The sequence below is a fragment of the Heteronotia binoei genome, chromosome 1 (assembly GCF_032191835.1).
Source record: "Heteronotia binoei isolate CCM8104 ecotype False Entrance Well chromosome 1, APGP_CSIRO_Hbin_v1, whole genome shotgun sequence".
In the NCBI taxonomy this organism is placed as follows: Eukaryota; Metazoa; Chordata; class Lepidosauria; order Squamata; family Gekkonidae; genus Heteronotia; species Heteronotia binoei.
In genome coordinates, this window is record NC_083223.1 from 16694416 (window position 1) to 16715958 (window position 21543).

Genomic DNA, 21543 nt, shown 5'->3' on the forward strand with positions numbered 1-21543 from the left:
AGCTGGGGAAAAGTATTTCTGTCTTTAAATCACTTCGCCAAGCCATCCAGCAGCTTGGGAAATGCATTTAAAGTTGCTTTCTTTCCACCGCTCCCTTCTTCCTTCCTTCTTTCCTCCCTCCTTTCCTTCCTTCCCTCAAACATCTAATGTTCATGTCTTGCAGCTCTCAAACATCTGACATTTATTCTATGTGGCTCTTGCATTAAGCAAGTCTGGCCACCCCTCGTCTGGATCTTGCCTTTCATTCTGAAAAAAATCCACATAGATCCATGATGCTCCCCTAGTGACTCAGGAGCCACATGTGGCTCTTTGACAGGCCATCTGTGGCTAGGGTTGCCAAACTCCAGGCGGTACCTGGAGATCTCCTGCTATTACAATTGATCTCTGGACAATCAAGGTCAGCTCCCCTGGAGAAAATGGCTGCTTTGAAGGGTGGACTTTATAGCATTGTGCCATCCCGAGGCCCCTCCCCTCCCCAAACCCTGCCCTCTCCTGGGTCCACCCACCAAATCTCCAGGTATTTCCCAACCCAGAGATGGTCACCCTGTGACTCTTCTAAGCACCATTCTGCATTATAGCACCCCTCTCATTTTTCAGGAAAGTGATGGGCCTTGTGGCCAGGCCCGTAGCCAGAAAATTCCAGATGGGGGGGGGGGGGCCCATGGGGAAAAATTGGATGGAGGGCCCCCCCCTCTGGCCCCGATCTCTGCGTCACTCTGGTGGCCCCGCCCCCCTCCGCGTGGCACCTCCCCCTCCCAACTCACCAAGGCGGGGAAACGGAAGAGCAGGCTTCAGGGGCTCTTTCAAGATGCCCCCCACCGGTCACATGACCGGCGGGAAAGGCCGCTCCAAGGCTGGCAGTTCCTACGCCAGCTTTCCAGCGTAGATGGGGCAGTCAGTGCTGAACTTGCTGAGCACGCTGGAAAGCCGGCGTGTGAACTGCCAGCCTCGGAGAGGCTTTTCCCGCCGGTCACGTGATCGGCGGGGGGGACGTCTTTAAAAAGCCCCTGAAGCCCCTTCTTCCCTGTTTTGCCACATTGGTGAGTTGGGAGGGAGGCGACCGTGGAGTGGGGTGGGGGCTGCCAAAGCGGCACAGAGAGAGTGGGGGCTGGGGAATGGAAAGGCAATAAAGGACCAAGGGGGGCCATGCCCCCCTGGCACCCCCCCCCCCCCCATGGTTAGGGCCTGCTTGTGGCTGGCAGGTGGTGCTCACCTTGAAAGATCTGCTACTGGAGGGATCACTAGAAGGTGAGATGCTACAATCATGGGTGTCAAACATGCGTCCCAGGGGCCAAATCAGCCCCCCCCCAGGGTTCCTATCAGACTCCCCTCCCAAGCAACTGACTGTCATCTGCTTCTTTCTCCCTCTCTCTTGCTTCCTTTTGCATCACAGCTTGCTTTTCCAGGCTTGCTCAATAGCACAGGAGCTACAGAGCAAAGCCTCTGTTTTCTCCATTGGCTGAGGCTCCTCCCTTGGGGAGGAAAGGGGGAGGGATTGATTGCTTTGCCAGGCTCTCTCAGTCGCACAGCAAAGCCTCTCTTCTTCTGTTGGCTGAGGCTCCCCCCTCTCGGTCTCCTGGGGAAAGAATGAAAGAGCCAGAGCTTCCTTTGCCCAGTTCCCTGGAATAAATAAATAAAAAAATAATAAATAAATCACACGGGAGAGATACAAAGAAAGCACTTTTAAGATCAATGAGTGCTAATGTTTTAAGCATGTTTTTAAAAAAGGTTTAAAAAAATTTTTAAATTGTGTTTGGCTATGTCTTTTATGTTCTTTAAGAGCCCGTGGTGCAGAGTGGTAAAGCTGCAGTCCTAAGCTCTGCTCATGACCTGAGTTCAATCCTGGTGGAAGCTGGTTCAGGTAGCTGGCTCGAGGCTGACTCAGCCTTCCATTCCTTCCGAGGTCGATAAAATGAGGACCCAGCTTGCTGGGGGGAAAGCATAGATGACTGGGGAAGGCAATGGCAAACCACCCTGTAAAAAGTCTGCTGTGAAAACGTTGTGAAAGAAACGTCACCCCAGAGACGGAAACGACTGGTGCTTGCACTGGGGACTACCTTTACCTTCATGCCCTTTATAAAGTTTATATCTCCGCTACCTGGCCTTACGTTATGTGGCACGCACGGCCTGCCCCAACAAGGCCTCATTTATGTCAGTCCATCCCTCATAACGAATGAATTTGACACTCCTGCACTACATGCTCAAAAGTACTCTGGTAATTAAAGAGATTATAGATCCAAAGAGGCAGCCGTGTTGGTCTGAAGTAGTAGAACAAAATAGGAGTCAACTACAGTTTGGTGTAGTGGTTAAGTGTGCGGACTCTTATCTGGGAGAACCGGGTTTGATTCCCCACTCCTCCACTTGCACCTGCTGGAACGGCCTTGGATCAACCATAGCTCTCTTATCTAGGAGAACGGGGTTTGATTCCCCACTCCTCCACTTGCACCTGTTGGCATGGCCTTGGATCAGCCATAGCTCTCTTATCTAGGAGAACGGGGTTTGATTCCCCACTCCTTCACTTGCAGCTGCTGGAATGGCCTTGGATCAGCCATAGCTCTCTTACCTGGGAGAACGGGGTTTGATTCCCCACTCCTTCACTTGCACCTGCTAGCATGGCCTTTGTCAGCCATAGCTCTGGTAGAGGTTGTCCTTGAAAGGGCAGCTGCTGTGAGAGCCCTCTCCAGCCCCACCCACCTCACAGGGTGTCTGTTATGGGGGAAGAAGGTAAAGGAGATTGTGAGCCGCTCTGAGACTCTTCGGAGTGGAGGGCGGGATATAAATCCAATATCTTTATCTACCTCACAGGGTGTCTGTTGTGGGGGAGGAAGGGAAAAGAGATTGTGAGCCGCTCTGAGACTCTTCGGAGTGGAGGGCGGGATATAAATCCAATATCTTCATCTACCTCACAGGGTGTCTGTTGTGGGGGAGGAAGGTAAAGGAGATTGTGAGCCACTCTGAGACTCTTCGGAGTGGAGGGCGGGATATAAATCCAATATCTTCATCTACCTCACAGGGTGTCTGTTATGGGGGAGGAAGGGAAAGGAGATTGTGAGCCGCTCTGAGACTCTTCGGAGTGGAGGGCGGGATATAAATCCAATATCTTCATCTACCTCACAGGGTGTCTGTTGTGGGGGAGGAAGGGAAAAGAGATTGTGAGCCGCTCTGAGACTCTTCGGAGTGGAGGGCGGGATATAAATCCAATATCTTCTTCTTCTTCTTCTACACCTTTAAGACCAACTTAGTTTTTTTCAGAATGTAAGCTTTGGTGTGCGTGCACACTTCTTCAGGCGAGGAATGAGGTACAGCAAGCAGAGCCACATATAACTGGTGGGGTTTGGAATTCCGAGCGGTACAAAGTGAAAAGCCAACAGCAGAATAGTAAAATTAACAAATTCATCTTCACTGCCCTCCTCTGGACCTGTTCCAGCTTGTCTAGATCTTTCTTAAAATGTGGCGTCCAAAACTGAACACGATACTCAAGCTGAGGTCTTACCAGAGCAGAGCAAAGGATACCATCACATCGCGCGATCTGGACACTAGACTTCTGTTGATAACAGCCCCAAATTGCATTTACAGAATCCTGCTGTCTTTATATCCTTCTTGGTGATAGACGCAGGTGGTACTCTGTATCCTTGAATCAAGCCTGAGGTAGCAGTCCTCTATTCAACAGGTGCGGCTACACGAGTCCCAGGTTTCATTCGTGTTTCATTTAGGGTTGCCAAGTCCAATTCAAGAAATATCTGAGGACTTTGGGGGTGGAGCCAAGATCAAGGCTGTGACAAGCATCATTGAACTCCAAAGGGAGTTCTGGCCATCACATTTAAAGGGACGGCACACCTTTTCAATGCCTTCCTTCTATATGAAATAATGAAGGATAGGGGCACCTTCTTTTGGGGCTCAAAGAGTTGGACCCACTAGTCCAATCTTTTTGAAACTTGGGGGGTATTTTGGGGAGAGGCACTAGATGCTGTACTGAAAATTTGGTGCCTCTACTCCAAAAAACAGCACCCCCCCCCCCAGAGCCCCAGATACCCGTGGATCAATTCTCCATGATTTTCTATGGGAATAAATCTCCATAGGGAATAACAGAGTCCCCAGCAGACATTTCCCTCCCCTCCCCCCTCTTTCTGACGACCCTGAAGCGGGGGGAGGGCCTCCAAACCGGGGGATCCCCTGCCCCCACCTGGGGATTGGCAACCCTAGTTTCATTCGCCATTTCCACCGGCCGCGTATTCTTGAATCAGGAACCTGTGCTAAGGCAACTGCTCACATCAGCTTGCTTAGTATTTCTTAATTTGCACGTGCACTCTTAACAACTATACCGCCTCTTAACAACTGTACTACATTCACACTCCAAGAGTGCAACTTTATATTATAAAATACCACCTCCAGTGCCCCACGACATCCCCCCCTTATGTTTGCTGGAAATCCATTTGTCCTCTTGTTCTTTGCCAAGTGTGTTATTTTCACGTCAGGCCGGTAGAGGGCATAGACTATGCACTGTTTATTTTGGCAGACGGGAATTGACTTTTACACACAGGACCCCCAAGGAAGTCCCGGGTCTTGATGGGGGAGGGGGAGCAGGTAATGGCAAACCAGCTCTAAAGCCTCTTGCCCTGAAAACCTGCTGACTGAACACACTTTCCACCCCATTTCAAATGGAAAGGCAGCGTTTCAGCTATTGCCGTATTAACTTTATAGCGATGCGGCTGCATGTCAGAGGCAAAGTGCTTTTCAGACAGCAGACTTGTTAAGAATTTCCCTCCCCTTGGAATTCGGAACATGTCCCGGGATTAGAGTATTCAGAGGCCACGAGCCTTGTTAGCTTCACTGGCTGGTGGTAGAGGCACAAACCAGCTCAAGAACTCATGTTTGTGATGAATTCTGGCCAGTTTGGTTGTAGTAGTTAAGTGTATGGACTCTTAACCGGGAGAACCCGGTTTGATTCACCACTCCTCCACTTGCAGCTGCTGAAATGACCCTGGGTCAGCCATAGCTCTCGTGGGAGTTGTCCTTGAAAGGGCAGCTTCTTGGAGAGCTCTCTCAGCCCCACCCACCTCACGGCGTGCCTGTTGGAAGGGGAGGAAGGTAAAAGAGATTGTGAGCTGCTCTGAGACTCTGAGATTCAGAGTATAGGGCGGAATATAAATCTTATATCTTCTTCATTTTAACCCAGAGCTAGCATTACAATAGACTCTCATTTATTGCACTTCACACCCAGGATACTTAGTGGGTTTAGTGCATGGACATCAATATGCTATTCCAACTTAATTACCCGTGTTGTGAATATCACAAACCAAATCAGTTTGTTAGCTCCTGAAAGTTCGTGATGGTTCGTGGCTCACAAACTCGGCCTGCCACAAATCGTGAACCATCTCAATCTCCATATTCCTGGTTTGTGACCATCAACAGAGATGAGCTAAAAAATCCCATCTTTGTGCTTTTTCCTTTCTTTCTTTCATGAGTTTGATGAAGAAAGGAGGGAGCAATGCTTGTCTGTGACCTATACCAGATTGTTTGTGATATTCTTTAGACCAGGGGTGGCCAAATTTGCTTAATATAAGAGCCACATAGAATAAATGTCAGATGTTTGAGAGCCGTGTTTGAGAGCCACAAGACGGAAGGAAGGAAGGAAGGAAGGAAGGAAGGAAGGAAGGAAGGAAGGAAGGAAGGAAGGAAGGAAGGAAGGAAGGAAGGAAGGAAGGAAGGAAGGAGGGAGGGAGGGAGGGAGGAAAATAGATGGGGAGGTGGAAGGAAAGCAACTTTAAATGCATTATCCAAGCTATCAGCTGGTTTTGCTTTGAGAATTGATGTGAAGAACCAAATGCCTTCTCCAAGCTAGCTGATTGGCAGTGGAGTCTTCGATATGTATGAAAGAGCCACATGTGGCCACCCCTGCTTTAGACCAATATCTATATCTGTCAGAAACCCCCTCGAGGCTTCTGCCATTGAAGGCACTCTCTGCTGTTGCTTTTGAAGATTAGCCATTAAACCATTTGGCGTTTCCATTTGGATGGTCTTTTGTTTTCCCCCTTTGCCCCTTTCCTCTCTCTCTCTCTTTCCCCACCCCTTGAACATTTGGAATCTCTCTCATGTCCTGGGAAAGCGATAACGCCAACAGGAATCGTGCTCCAGTGTGAACAGCGGGAGCCCGGAACTATTCACCTACTCATGTGTTAGCTTCCCTTTAATCTAGCGGTTGGGGCCAGACTCCCTGGCTAACCCTTATTTCTTTGATAATGTATTCTGTTTTAGTTGGAAACAAAAGTAGAGTTTTATCACCATGACTGGCGGTGGAGGGGGGGGCAGTAGTTGAAGCATTTCAACGTGTCCAGTCTCCAGTTGGGCATTCTTGGCCAACGCCCCATGGGAATCAGACTGCCTGTGACGAATCATAATAAAAGCGTCTTCTAAACCAGAGAGCTTTGTGTGAGCACCACTTGCAAGTCTTAACAATATCACTTCAGCAACTTTTTAATTTTTTCGCCGTCAAATGGTAGCTGTCTTATGGCAACCCCGTAGGGGTTTTAAGGCAAGAGGCATTCAGAGGCGCTTTGCCATTACCTGACTCTGCTTCATCACCCGGGCTTTCCTTGGTGGGCTCCCGTCCAAGGACTAACCGGGGCTGACCGTGTTTGCCTTCTGCAGTCTGGCAAGATCAGGCTAGCCTGGGCTACCAGGTCACTTTCTTAAAAATAAATAAACAAACTAGGCATGGGGTTTTTTTGTAGCAGGAACTCCTTTGCATCTTAGGCCACACACCCCTGATGCAGCCAATCCCCCAAGAGCTTAGAGGGCTCTTCGTACAGGGCCTCCTGGAAGCTCTAGGAGGATTGGCTGCATCAGGGGGGCGTGGCCTAATATGCAGAGGAGCTGCTGCTAGAATTCCACCCCTGTAGCCAATCCTCCAAGGGCTTAGAGGGCTCTTAGTACAGGGCCTCCTGGAAGCTCTAGGAGGATTGGCTACATCAGGGGGTGTGGCCGAATATGCAGAGGAGTTCCAGCTACAAAAAAGCCCTGGAGATTTTATATATATCTTGCACTCATCAAACAAATATATCTATATATGTATGTATATATATGTGTGTGTGTGTGTGTGTGTATATATATATATATATATAAATTTTACTATACTATACATTGTTTAACTAATATAATAGAATCGTTTGTCTTTTGAAGGATTACATATAGTGTTCGATGAGGGCAAGATCAACAAATACGCAATACTAATGCTTTTATTTTACAAGTATTATATTAAATTATTACCATAAACGTAATATATGTATTATATCTGGAATCTCTGCTTGAAGATACAAATACTCCAGTACTGGGATCCATATTGCCTCAAAATCTGTTAGCTATAGATGCCAGACAGATGCTGGAAATGTAAAAAACATGAAGGTTCTTTCTACTTGTGAAAGAGCAAAAAAGTATTGGCAGATGATTCAGCAAGAAATTTCTAAGATCTTGGGATACGAATTCTAGAAAGTTCCAGAGACTTTTCTATTGGGATTACAAATGGAAAAATTTCCAAAAGAAGATAGAACTGTAATTTGGTACTTGCTTTCAGCTGCTAGGACATTATATGCGCAGTTGTGGAAGTAAGGAAAAATACCAGAGAAATGGGATTGGATTATAAAAGTTATGACATGGAGTGAAATGGACAAATTAACAAGAATATTAAGAGACTATGATTTAGAAGTTTTTAAGACGGAGTGGAAAAAGTTTAGAAGATATGTAGAAAAATAGTGGAAAATAAAAGGACATTGGACAATTTTTTTATAATGATTAAGTTTTAAAAAGAATATAAATTTTTGTTTTAATAGTTAAGGGTACCTTTAAATATTTGCATTTTAAGTAAATAACACCAGCGGGGGTCAAGTAACAGGGGGAGGGGTGGGTAGAAAGTTATATATGGGGTAGATAAAAGAAGTTTTTAAAGATGTAAGAAATAGATTTATTATCATATGTTACCAATAAAATTGTTTTAACCACGAAATGTTAGCTATAGGTTTCTTTTTGTCATTGTTTGGCTGTTATATATATTTTCCAAATATTTTTATGCCAAAGGTTAATAGTGAGGTTTTTTTTTTCTGTTTTCCAATTAGTCGCTATAACGTTTCTAGCTGCATATAAAAGTCACATTGTTATTTTTTCAAATTCTTTGAGTCGTTTTATGTCCCAACCTTACATTTAAGAGCAAGGGTTCCAGAAAGAGATTAATTTGTCGAAACACTAGAGATTTGACCTGTGCCACGCAGGCCAAAAAGGTTGGCTGAAATGGGAACAGGTGCTCTCTTTATATGTCTGAGAGCTGAGTCACCCATCCTTTCGTACAGTTTGATCTAAATTCCCACCCCTCTCTCTCTCTGCACCACCTCCAAGCATACCAGATGGGGAAAGTGACAAATTCTCCAGTGCGGCGCAAGCGGTTGACTAAGCACACTGGTTGGGAAGAAAAATAATAATTAACAGCAGGGTCAAAATGCAGAGATGTACAGGGCAATCTTCTATCAGTTCTATCAGCTTCATTCCACCACCACCACCCCTTCATAATCTGGTACAGAGGTGGCCAAACTTGCTTAACGTAAGAGTCACATCGAATAAATGTCAGATGTTGGAGAGCCGCAAGATGTGAATGCCAGATGTTTGAGAGCTCCAAAACAGGAAGGAAGATGGGAGGGGTAGAAAGAAAGCAACTTTAACTTTACATCCATTTTCCAAGCTGCTGGTTGGCTTGGTGAAATGATGTAAAGAGAGAAATGCCTTCCCCAAGCTGACTGATGGGGTAGTGTGGGCTTCAAGAGCCTCATGATATGTGTGAAAGAGCCAGTTTGGCCACCCCGATCTAGTATGTACTTCTGAAGAAGTGAGATTCAGTATGCAGCAGCTCAATCTGACATTTTTTTTTTTAAATCTATTTTTAATAAGTATGGTTGCCACCCTCCAGGTGGGTTGTTTGGCAACAACACAAAACTAGCAGCGTGTGGTTGAGCAAACACTTGGAAAAACACTGCATAATATTGCTTATCTTGCGTGTGGGATATTTTACACACGTCTGCATACACTTTAAGGCATTGTTATGTCTTGAAACACGTTTATACTAAGCCAGGCAGGCGTATTATCACCCCCTGCGGAGTGCAAGAAGAATCACCGCATGAAACAGACTAGAATTTTGGAAATTGGCATAAGTCTTTATTGTGGACTCTTTGTTTTGTAGCTGTACCATGGCTTTGGAATACATAACAATGTATTAAAGCGTACACAGATGCGCGTTAAGTATCGCACGTGCAAGGTAAGCAATATCACACAGTGAGCGTTTTCGCACTGACCTTACTCGGGAGCGACGTCCCTCTTCACCGCGCAGCGTTTTTGGCCAGTTTACATTTGCGACGCAAAAGCCACAGGACTTTGCGGCTCTTCCGGGTTCTGCGGAGCAATTAGTGCGAAATCCGCGCAGACGCTGCGCGGTGAAGAGGGACGTCGCTCCCGAGTAAGGTCAGTGCGAAAACGCCCAGTGTTTTCCCAAGTGTTTGCTCACCCTCCAGGTGGGGCCCCGGAGATCTCCCAGAATTGCAACTGATCTCCAAACTAACAAGATCCATTCCCCTGGAGAAAATGGCTGCTTTGGAGGGTGGCTGCTATAGGGCATCACTGAGCTCCCTCTTCAGACCTGTCCATATCCAGGCTCTGCATCCAAGTCTCTAGGAATTCCCCAGCCTGGAGTTGACAACCCTACCTTTAAGGTGGCACCAGACTCCATCGTTTTGAAAAAGTATTTTTGCATTTGCCTGTATGTGTGCATTTATGCCCCTATGCCTGTAAGTGCTGGTGACCTCTGGCAAACCCTACCAGGGCACGGGGACATTTAGAGTTTGTCGCTGCCTCCTGACTCTGGCTTTCTTGGAGGTCTCCCATCATCCAACTACTTGCCAGAATTGGCCCTGCTTCAAGATCTCACGAGATCAGCCATGCCTGGTTATCCACGTCACTGCCCCAGAGTTCACGCTTGTTGAGAAACTCCACGGGAGGCAGTGATTCTTCCTATGCAGCGGCCACAGAACCAAAACACGGCCTGAAGGAGGAGCGAGATTTCATCCCAGCGTCAACGTACAAGTAGACTCCACCAGTCCAAGCAAAATTATGCTGCAACAAAACACTGTGAGTGTTTAAGGCGGGGGTGCTGAACTCATTCGTTATGAGGGCCAGATCTGACATATATAAGACCTTGTCGGGACAGACCATGCGTGTCATAAAATATAGTGCTAGGTAGCAGAGAGATAAACTTTATAAAAGCAAACACAATTAAAGATTTTTAAATAAAAAAATTAAAATAAACATGCTTAAAACATTAGCAATTGTTGGTCTTAAAGGTGCTTTCTTTGTATCTCTCCCATGGGATTCAGGGAACTGGGCAAAGGAAGCTCTGGCTCTTTCCCTCCCACAGGGGACCAGGAAGGGGAGGAGCCTCAGCGAAATGGAAAGAAGAGAGGCTTGGCTCAGTATCTCTGCTGTGTGGCTGAGAGATCCTGGCAAAGCAAGATCTCCCTCCCCACTTCCTCCCCGAGGGAGGAGCCTCAGCCAGTGGAGAAAATAGAGGTTTTGCTCTGTAGCTCCTGTGCGATTGAGCAAGCCTTGCAAAGCAAGCTGTGATGCAGAAGGAAGCAAGAGAGAGGAGAAAAGAAGCAAACAACAGCCAGTTGCTCCAGTCTGATTTGGCCCCTGGGCCACCTGTCTGACACCCCTGCTTTAAGGAATCACAAGTTCATTTTGGGTGGTGCAACAGAGTCACATGGCCCCATTTCTGGAGTAACATCAGGAGTGTTCCTGTTTGTTTCATAAAACAAAAAATTGAACTACTTGGAGGGCCAGGGTTGTGAGTCCATCATAGCAAAATAAAGTTGCCAGCTCCGGGCTGGGAGATACCTGGAGATTTTGGGGGTGGTGCCTGAGGAGGGTGGGGTTTGGGGAGGGAAGGGACCTCAGCATGGTCTGGAGATGAAGTGTAATTCCTGGGGATCCCCAGCTCCCACCTGGAAGTTGGCATCCCTAAATCTGAAGATGAGGTGTAATCTCTGGGCATCCCCAGGTCCCACGTGAAGCCCGACTCCCTAAGCCTGGAGATGAGCTGCAGGGCCTTTTTTGAGCAGGAGCACAGATCCGGCTGGCTTGGTGTCAGGAGGTGCTGCCTAATATGTAAATGAATTCCTGCTGGGCCCTATGTGAAACAGTGGTGCCATCAGGGGGTGTGGCCTAATATGCAAATAGGTTCCTGCGGGGCTTTTTCTACCCCAAAAGCCCTTTTTTGTTGTTCAGTCACACAGTCGAGTCCGACTCTTTGCGACCCCATGGACAAAGTCACGCCAGGCCCTCCTGTCTTCCACCATCCTCCGAAGTCTGCTCAAATTTGTATTTGTTGTTACATCAGTAACGCTGTCCAGCCATCTCATCTTTGGCTGTCCCCTTCTTCTTTTGCCTTCTGTCTTTCCCAGCATCAGGGTCTTCTCCAGTGAGTGCTCCCTTCTCTTTGGGTGGCCAAAGTATTTGAGCTTCAGCTTCAGCATCTGACCTTCCAGGGAACAGTCTGGGTTGATTTCATGTTAGTCACATCAGTAACGCTGTCCAGCCATCTCCTCTTTTGCCGTCCCCTTCTTCTTTTGCCTTCTGTCTTTCCCAGCATCAGGATCTTCTCCAGTGAGTGCTCCCTTCTCTTTGGGTGGCCAAAGTATTTGAGCTTCAGCTTCAGCATCTGACCTTCCAGAGAACAGTCTGGGTTGATTTCATGTTAGTCTCATCAGTAACGCTGTCCAGCCATCTCCTCTTTTGCTGTCCCCTTCTTCTTTTGCCTTCTGTCTTTCCCAGCATCAGGGTCTTCTCCAGTGAGTGCTCCCTTCTCTTTGGGTGGCCAAAGTATTTGAGCTTCAGCTTCAGCAACTGACCTTCCAGGGAACAGTCTGGGTTGATTTCATGTTAGTCACATCAGTAACGCTGTCCAGCCATCTCCTCTTTTGCCGTCCCCTTCTTCTTTTGCCTTCTGTCTTTCCCAGCATCAGGATCTTCTCCGAGGAGTGCTCCCTTCTCACTGGGTGGCCAAAGTATTGGAGCTTCAGCATCAGATGAGCTGTAATTCCTGGGCATCCCCAGGTCCCACCTGGAGGCTGGCATCCTGCAACAGTCTCATATGTTCACCCATCCATCTCCTTGCAGAAACGCTGGTCTGCAGCAGAAGAGCTATATTCGAACTCAGTGCCTCAGAGACCATCCAAATTCTCTCTCTCTCTCTCTCTATATATATATGGCGTATTTCTCTCGCCATATATATATGGCGCTTTCCAAACTCCTATCGGGGAAACGTTGCCTCTCCGAAGCCCAAGCCCCGAAAATCACGATTGCACTCCTTTCCCCGGCTGCTCGGCGTGCACTCAGCAACCACGTGGCCGTCGTCGTGGCTTCCCTCAGCCGGGCCGCGCGCACCTGGCAACCGCCGCCCGCGAGCACCTGGCGCGAGGCGAGTGCCGAGGTCTCGCGGGATTTGGGGAGACCCGCCCGCCTGGGCCCCGCCTGACTCCAGCGGGGCGGAGCGTCGAAGGGGGCGGGGCCGGCGCCGGCGGGGCTGCGAGGGAAAGGCCGCCCCCTTGGAAGCGGCGCTGGAGGCTCCTCGCGTCTCTCGCTCTCCTCCCGGCCGCCATTCCCGCCCCGCCGATGGAGGAGCCGCCGTCTCCGGCCTGAGCTGAAGGGAAGGGGAGGGAAAGGAGAGAGCAGAGAGGCGGCTCGGCTCGGCTCCCCGCCGGGCTGGCACAGCATGGGTGAGTGACTAGGAGGGAGAAAGTGCGGGGTCGCTGTGGGGCAGGGGTGGCCAGACCAAGAGCATCAGATGTTTGAGAGGTGAAAGGCTGGCAGGCAAATAGATGGCGGGTAGAGGTGGAAAGCAAGCAACTTTAACTTGGGAATGCTTTGTCTCCAGCCGATGGGGCGCCGTGGGGTTGCTTTGGGGCAGGGTTAGCCAGACTTGCTCACTGTAAGAGCCGCATAGAAGCAGCATCAGATGTTTGAGAGGTGAAAAGCTGGCAGGCAAATAGATGGGGAGGGAGAGGGGGGAAGCAAGCAACTTTAACGTGGAAATGCTTTCTCCAGCCCATGGGGCGCCGTGGGGTTGCTTTGGGCCAGGGGTGGCCAGACTTGCTCACTGCATAGCTGCATAGAAGAAGCATCAGGTGTTTGAGAGCTGAAAGGCTGGCAGGCAAATAGATGGGGAGGGAGAGGTGGAAAGCAATGTTCCCTCTAAGCTTGCAGGGTCTTGTGAGCAAAAATTATACTTTGTGAGCTGTTGGTATTAAAGTTGTGAGCTACTGCTTAAATTATTGTGCTCTGGGATCATCTTTCCTGAGCTGAGACAAAAATGTGTGAGCTAGAAGCTAAGCTAGAGCCAGTTTGGTGTAGTGGTTAAGTGTGCAGACTCTTATCTGGGAGAACCGGGTTTGATTCCCCACTCCTCCACCTGCTGGCATGGCCTTGGGTCAGCCATAGCTCTGGCAGAGGTTGTCCTTGAAAGGGCAGCTGCTGGGAGAGCCCTCTCCAGCCCCACCCACCTCACAGGGTGTCTGTTGTGGGGGAGGAAGGGAAAGGAGATTGTGAGCTGCTCTGAGACTCTTCAGCGTGGAGGGCGGGATATAAATCCAATATCTTCATTTACCTCACAGGGTGTCTGTTGTGGGGGAGGAAGGGAAAGGACATTGTGAGCCGCTCTGAGACTCTTCGGAGTGGAGGGAGGGATGTAAATCCAATATGTTCATCTACCTCACAGGGTGTCTGTTGTGGGGGAGGAAGGTAAAGGAGATTGTGAGCTGCTCTGAGACTCTTTGGAGTGGAGGGCGGGATATAAATCCAATATCTTCTTCTTCATCTTCAAAAATCTGTGAGGTAGCTCATGCTAACTCAACTTAGAACACTGGTGGGAAGCAAGCAATTTTAACTTGAAATGCCTTCTCCAAGCTGGCTTGGCTTCTCCGTCTAGCTGGCTTGGTTTGGAGAGGAGAGAAATGCCTTCTCCAGCCAATGGGGCACCATGGGGTTGCTATGGGGCAGGGGGGGGCAGAGTTGCTTACTATAAGAGCTGTGTAGAAGAAACATCAGATGTTTGAGAGCCACAAGGCAGGCAAATAGATGGGGAGGGAGAGGTGGAAAGAAAGCAACTTTAACTTGGAAATGCCTTCTCCAACCCAGCTGACATGGCAGTGGGGGCTTCGAGAGCCATACAATGTGTGTGCAAGAGCCACATGTGGCTCCTGAGCCACCGTTTGGCCACCCCCGGTCTATCTGTTTTATCTGTTTTAAATGTTTATTCCCTTATATGTTTAAATATTGCTTAATTTTATGCTGGATCTATTGTTGGAACCCGCCCTGAGCCACCCGTGGGAAGGGCGGGATATAAATTCTAAATAAATAAATAAATAAATTAAAACGATCCCGGCAGATTTAGCCCAGACTAACTCTGCCAAAGACTGCTTTTTATTCTCCATTCATCACGTCCCCTCCCTATCCCAGGCAGGTCTACATGGAAGTAAATCCCACTGTGCTGATGGGAAGCTGCTTCCCCAGGTCAGGGTGTGGAGGAATGCAGCCACCTTCTCCTGCCCTTGGGGGGATTTTTCATCCCGTATCTGCAGGAAAAAGGATGTGTGACGTGGTTCTGAGAAAATTTCCCACTTCTCTTTTAGATCCACAGTGGAGGGAAAGGCCAGGATTTTCTGTCTCTGGAGTATGCACTAAAGCAGTGCGATCCTGTGCAAGTCTCAGTTGAATTATAATAAAATATACAGCATATGCTGAATTATGCTCACAAAATACTAAACCCATAAACCACCTCCCTGACAGAAACGTAGACAGAATACAACTTTACAGTCCACCTAGGATCAGAAACCAAACAGGCACAGTTCATAAAGTAGATTCAGTGCGATTCTGTGCAGAGTTATCTTTGTTCTAACACTAACAAACACAGACCTCTATTTGTGATTCTTTTAATCTGCTAAAAACATTCCCATGATTCTACGGACCAACTCCCTGCCCACTTATATTAAGAATTGCTGCTTGCCATTCCTATTTTGTCTGATGAGGTCTGCTTAAGAGCGTACGAAAGCTTACGTTCTGAATAAAACTTAGTTGTTCTTAAAGGTGCACTTGTCTATTGCTTTGTTCTATGCAGAGTTATGCTGTTCTAAACCAGTTAGTTTAGACTGGAGTAAAAGTGCACTGATATTCAAGGGGAAGGACCTTGAAACCGCTTTCTGGGATTAAACGAACGGAACGGCTTGGGACTTCGGTTCTCCTGCCGAGACATCGACCACCTCGCTTGAGAAGCCAGCGAGAAATTTCCTCCCCAGAGATGGGTGCGGAAAAGGATGGCTATTATGCCCTTGGACTACACAGGAATTGAGCGTGTGGCAGGCACCCCAGGGCTGTGTGAAGGGATCCAGGAGGAGGAGAGCAAGAGACCTTTCAAGGAGGAGGTGGATATAGTTTTTTTAAAAAAACAACAACAACAATGAAAGGGCCTTGATTTGTTGCCACACACAACAAGTCCTGGCAATGCAATAATCGGCGGAAGTGCCAGGCTGCGTTTGAGTTGTTAATTAGCAGTTCTAATTTTAGCTGGGGTTTTCCTCAGCTGCTTTTGGATGGAAATAAAGCAGTTGAGGGAATAAGCGGCCTCCTTTTTTTTTTTTGTCCAAATCCCTTCCCCTCCCCATGCTTACCGGTGAAATTTTGGTATGCCACCCAACAAAAGTGGTGGGGTGGAGGAGAGAATGGGGAAGAATTGTGCATAATATAGGAACGGAAACCAGTCCCTTAGGGACTCCCCTCTGATCTAAAGGCATAAAGACCCTCTAAGCTGAGTTAGCTCACAGTTTTTTAGCCTCTGGCTCACACATTTTTGTCTTGGCTCTGGAGAAACGGCCCCAGAGCAGACTGATTTATGCAGTAGCTCACCGCTTTAATGCCAGTAGCTCATGAAGTAGAATTTTTGCTCACAAGACTCCACAGCTTAGAGGGAGTATTGATAAAGACATGTCTGCCACTTTTCTGGCCCTCTAGGGTTGCTGCCTACACCTGGGGGGGGCATTAGGGGGGATGACTTGGCTGAAAAACTGGCCCAAAGCGCTGAACCAAAGTGTGGCGTTCCAGTGTTTGGCTCCAGCAACAGGAATTGCCTTTCCCTGGTCAAACTGAGCGTCTTATGTGATTAAATAATGCTAACATTGCACTTTTAAAATTGGGAAGAACTGGTAGTTGCCCAATGAACTTATTCTAAACATGGTTGTTTTTAAGCCTAAGTATAGCACAAACTTAACGTATGTCTCATGTAGCAGAGCAAAGGATGGGGAGTGTTTGTAACTGCTTGTGAAAGAATGAAAAAGGACTTGCAGTACTTAGTTGTTGTTGAAGCCACGTTTGTCTGCAGAAATGCCGTTCCCCCCCTGTTCAGGAAGTGTACTTATGGAATGCAAAATTCTTCCTTTGGCTATCTCTCCAAGAATGTCGGATGGTTACGTTCATGCTTTGTTTTAGTGGCAGAGGCTTCAAAGACACAGTGGTTGTGATCCAGAGATCCTTGCAGATAGTCATGGATCGCACCTGTGCTAAAATACTGCAGCTAGTTCTCATCCAAACAGATGGCTGGGGCAGTGCAGATCACCGGTTGGATGGAGGGACCGGGAGAGGATTTGTTCTGGTGATCTGTGTTCTCTCGCCTGACAGTACTGGCCGCTTGTTAGGGGGAGAACTTGTGTGGGTGCCAGATTTCTGGGCTTTACACATGCCATATACTTTTTAGGAGCCCCATGGCGCAGAATGGCAAAGCGGCAGTCCTAAGCTCTGCCCATGATCTGAGTTCAATCCTGGCGGAAGCTGGGTTCAGGTAGCCGGCTCGAGGTTGACTCAGCCTTCCATCCTTCTGAGGTTGGTAGAATGAATACCCAGCTTGCTGGGGGGAAAGTGTAGATGACTGGGGAAGGCAATGGCAAACCACCCCGTAAAAAGTCTGCCGTGAAAATGTGAAAGCAACGTCACCCCAGAGTCGGAAATGACTGGTGCTTGCACAGGGGACTACCTTTACCTTTTAAAAAATACTTTTTATGCAGGCAGAGCCCAGTCTGTAAGGGCAATCCACCTGCACTAAACTATTTAACTCAGGGGCGTTGAACTTATTTGTTATGAGGACTGGATCTGACATAAATGAGACCTTGTTGGGCTGAGCTGGGCTGGGCCATGTTTACCTATTTAAGAATAGGTAGCAGAGATATACACTTTATAAAGGAAACAGACAAGCACAAATATTTTTTGCTAAACTTAAAAAATGCTTAGAACGTTAGCACTCAGTGATGCTTTCTTTGTATTTCTCCCATGAGCTCCAGGGAACTGGGCAAAGGAAGCTCTGGCTCTTTCCTTCCATTCCCAGGAGACTGGGGGTGGGGGGAGGAGCCTCAGCCAATAGATGGAAGAGAGGCTTGGCTCAGTATCTCTGCAGTACAATTGAGACAGCCTGGCAAAGCAAGTTATTCCTTCCCCTTTCCTCCCCAAGGGAGGAGCCTCAGCCGATGGAGAAAATAGAGATTTTGCTCTGTAGCTCCTGTGCAGTTGAGCAAGCCTTGCAGAGCAAGCTGTTATGCAGAAGGAAGCAAGATATAGGGAGAAGGAAGTAGATGACAGTCAGTTGCTTGGGGGCCTGATAGGAGCCCTCCGAGGGTCTAATTTGGCCCCCGAATTGCATGTTTGACGCCCCTGATTTAGCTGATCACTGTTACAGTTGTAGAAGCTTTGCTCTTTTGACGAGGTAAGGGCGGACTGTGTTGTGTGTGAAAGTACAAATGTGCTTAGTCATACAATGGTTTCTGCTATCCTATAAATACGTACCGTTTGGGGAATTCTTTCAACGCTTCCTTAAGGTTGTTTGCTTTCATAACAAATGCATCCAGTCTTGTGCAAATTTTACAGAAACCACGTCCTGGAGGTGCTTTCATTATTGCGCATTCTTCAGTGTAGGATCACTTCAGTAGAAAATGAGAATGTTTTAGCAGTGATTGTGGGCATTAACTTAAATGGTACCATATTTCCTTACTGTCTTTGGAAGCTTTCATTTACCTAAAATCAGTAGCAGGGCAGAGCTTAACAATAATCTGTACAGGGCAATGAAAGTAATATGCTTATTGGTTTGAATCCTGGTAAACTTAGTAAATTGAATTGTTTACAATTCAGGGGTGTCAAACATGCAGCCCAGGGGCCGATTCAGGTTCCCGGAGGGCTCCTATCAGGCCCCTGAGCTTCTCCCTCTCTGTTGCTTTCTTCTGCATCACAGCTTGCTTTGCAAGGCTTGCTCAATTGCACAGGAGCTACAGAGCAAAGCCTCTGTTTTCTTCATTGGCTGAGGCTCCCCCCTTGGGGAGGAAGGGCGGTAGGCAGAGCTTGCTTTGCCAGGCTCTCTCAATCCCACAGCAGAGCTACTGAGCCAAGCCTCTCTTTCTTCTATTGGCGGAGGCTCCTTCTTCTCCTGGTTCCCTGGGGAAGGAAAGAAAGAACAGAGCTTCCTTTGCCCAGTTCCCTGGATCACACAGGAGAGATACAAAGAAAGCTCCTTTAGGACTGAGCGCTAATGCTTTAAGCATGTTTTAAGGTTTTTTAAGTAAAAAATCTTTAATTATGTTTGTCTGTATGCTTTATAAACTTTATATCTCTGCTACCTGGCATTACATTTTATGGCATACATGATCCGGCCCGACAAGGCCTCCTTTGTGTTAGACCCGGTCCTCATAACAAATGAGTTCGACACCCCTTGTTTACATCTTTCTAGCTGGATGTATTTTTAAATGTGAATGTATTTTGTCTTCTGTTACTAACACTCCATTTTACATGTTCCGTGTCATAACAGTAACAGTAATGATTTCAGCAGCTAGATACTTGTTGAGCAGGGAGAATTGCAGTAGTCGTTTTTAGTGCAAGACAGCTTTCTTAACCACGTATCTTTATCTTTCACATATTTTTTATTACGATTTATACACAGTGCCATCGATATATGTGTAGTTGAAGGCGGCAATCAACTTGCTTAATGAAAGAGCTGCACGGTATTAACTGGCCTCCCCGTCACCTTACCATCATGGGGACTGTGCAGTGTTGATAGATATCAGCTTGAGCTAAGAGCCACGTAGAATATACATCAGCTGTTTGAGAGCCACAAGACATGAATGTCAGATGCTTGAGAGCAGGAAGGCAGATAGATAGACAGGGGGAGGTGGAGATGGAAAGCAACTTTAAATGCATTTTCTAACCTGCCAGCTGGCTTGGCTTGGAGAAGTGATTTAAAGAGAGAAATGGCTTCTCCAAGGCCACCAACAGAGCAGCGGGGGCTTTGAGAGCCACACAATATGTGTAAAAGAGCCACATGTGACTGCTGAGTCACAATTTGGCCACTCCTGGCCTATACGCTGTTGTTGGCTCGCCATCTGTGTTTGTGATGCTATATTGCCTTTTTTTTTTTGTTTTTATGATGTTTTATTTTTCAATCTGTAACAGGTGTCTAAGTTTCTGTTGTAAGACACCCTGAGCCTACTTACGGAAAAGGGCGGGATACAGTTCTAAAAATTAAATTAAATAAATGTCAAATGTTTGAGAGCCACAAGGGAGGGAGGAAAATAGATGAGGGAGGGAGAAGTGGAAAGAAAGCAACTTTAACTTTAAATGCAGGCTCCAAGCTGGCCGATGCGGGTGGTGGGGGCTTCGAGAGCCACACAAGATGTGTGAAAGAGCCACATGTGGCTCCCAAATCACAGTTTGGCCACCCCTGCTCTAGCATCTGCTACTGTATTTCCCAACAGCAATTTACTACTTGAGTCCTGGGGATAAACTACAAAGGGTCCTGAATGGAACAGGAAAAACCCACTGGTTCCTCCATACTAGCTGACTTGCAAAACAGCAAACATACTCCAGATAGGTGCAACATAGCGGTGCATTTTGTGCTTGACGTTAACCATGGACTGACTTCCCTTTTTGGGTTTGGGACTAATTCTCTGGGACTGACTTCTCCACGGTAACGTGGGAAGCAAATCTTCCCCTTCTTATAGAGACTGAAACCAAACTGTTTGGTGTAGTGGTTAAGTGCACTGACTCTTATCTGGGAGAGCCGGGTTTGATTCCCCGCTGCTCCACTTGCACCTCCTGGAATGGCCTTGGGTCAGCCAGAGCTCTGACAGCTGTTGTCCTTGAAAGGGCAGCTTCTGGGGCGAGCTCTCTCAGCCCCACCCACCTCACAGGGTGTCTGTTGTGGGGGGAGAAGATATAGGAGATTGTAAGCCGCTCTGAGTCTCTGATTCAGAGGGAAGGGCGGGGTATAGATCTGCAGTCTTCTTCTTCCTGAACAAAAACAGCTGATCTTTTCTCACCCAGGGCAGCCATTTTATGATTGCCCCATAGCCCACAATAGCCATTTTGTGTGTGTGTGTGGGGGGCACACTCTAAATTCCAGAGGCAGCTGCAGGCATAACAAGGTTGGGAACCCCTGCTTTAAATCAAATGCAAAGGAGAACAAAACTCCAAAGAGTAATCATAGAGTTGGAAGGGACCTCTAGGAGCCTGAAGCTTTGACAGTGGACAGAGAACAGAGAAAGGTGATGCAAAGAAGAAACATTTTCCTTAAAGAGAGGATTTTGTGTGCGCTGTTCGAAAGATTCGGGGCAGCTTGAAGGATGGGCGTCCTTTGATGTTGGTCCAGCTATCGTCGTAAGGAACAGTTGTGGGAAATCAAGTATTACTTTAATGAGATATTGTCTCTGCCAAGAAATCTCGGAGCAGTAATAAGGGACAGATCTCTGGATGAGGTTATGATTGTACCAGCTCTTCAAAGGCAGAGATCCCGAGAGCTATTTCAGGTATGCCCCAAACCCTTTTTGAAGGTTTTTGCCTTTGAACTGAAGGTCATCCACATTAAAGATTTTCCTTGAAACTTCCTTCAGCTTTGAAAGCTGCTTGAAGATCTATTAAAACACATTCAGAGCCCCTTGAATAGGTGGGATTACAGTAAATGAATGGCTCTTTGGAATTGGGGTGGAGTGTTTGGGGGTGCATTGTTCAGATAGCAATTGGTTCAGTTGTTTATTTTTATTTATCTGGGATTTATATCCCGCCCTTCCCACCGAGTGGCTCAGGGCGGCTTACAACATATATAAAACTAACATAAAAATATAAAATTACACTTTAAAATTAACATTGCATAATATATAATTAAAATCAACATTTGTTATAACTATACATCATTAAAACAGACAGCGGTCGTGGAGCTACACTCTATTCAGCTTCAAATACAAATTCAGTATACAGTATTCAGTAGTCAGTATACAGGGCCGTTAGTTGTGGGCCAGCCGGAAGAGGACTGTCTTACAGTTGTGGGCTGTAGATGTCATGTTTGACTGTGGTTTAGTACAGGGATGGCCAAATTGTGACTCAGGAGCCACGTGTGCCTCTTTCAACACATATCGTGTGGCTCTCGAAACCCCCACT

The 21543-nt window shown here is 47.4% G+C and overlaps 1 protein-coding gene across 1 annotated transcript in view; it reads left to right on the plus strand.

Moving 5' to 3' along the window:
* Positions 1-12609: 12609 nt before the first annotated feature.
* Positions 12610-21543, plus strand: part of CD2AP (CD2 associated protein) — a 160809-nt gene continuing 151875 nt past the window's right edge. The window contains exon 1 of the mRNA XM_060231337.1: positions 12610-12806. Coding sequence (XP_060087320.1) covers positions 12803-12806 — 4 coding nt within the window. The 5' untranslated portion in view covers positions 12610-12802. The remainder of the gene's footprint in view (positions 12807-21543) is intronic.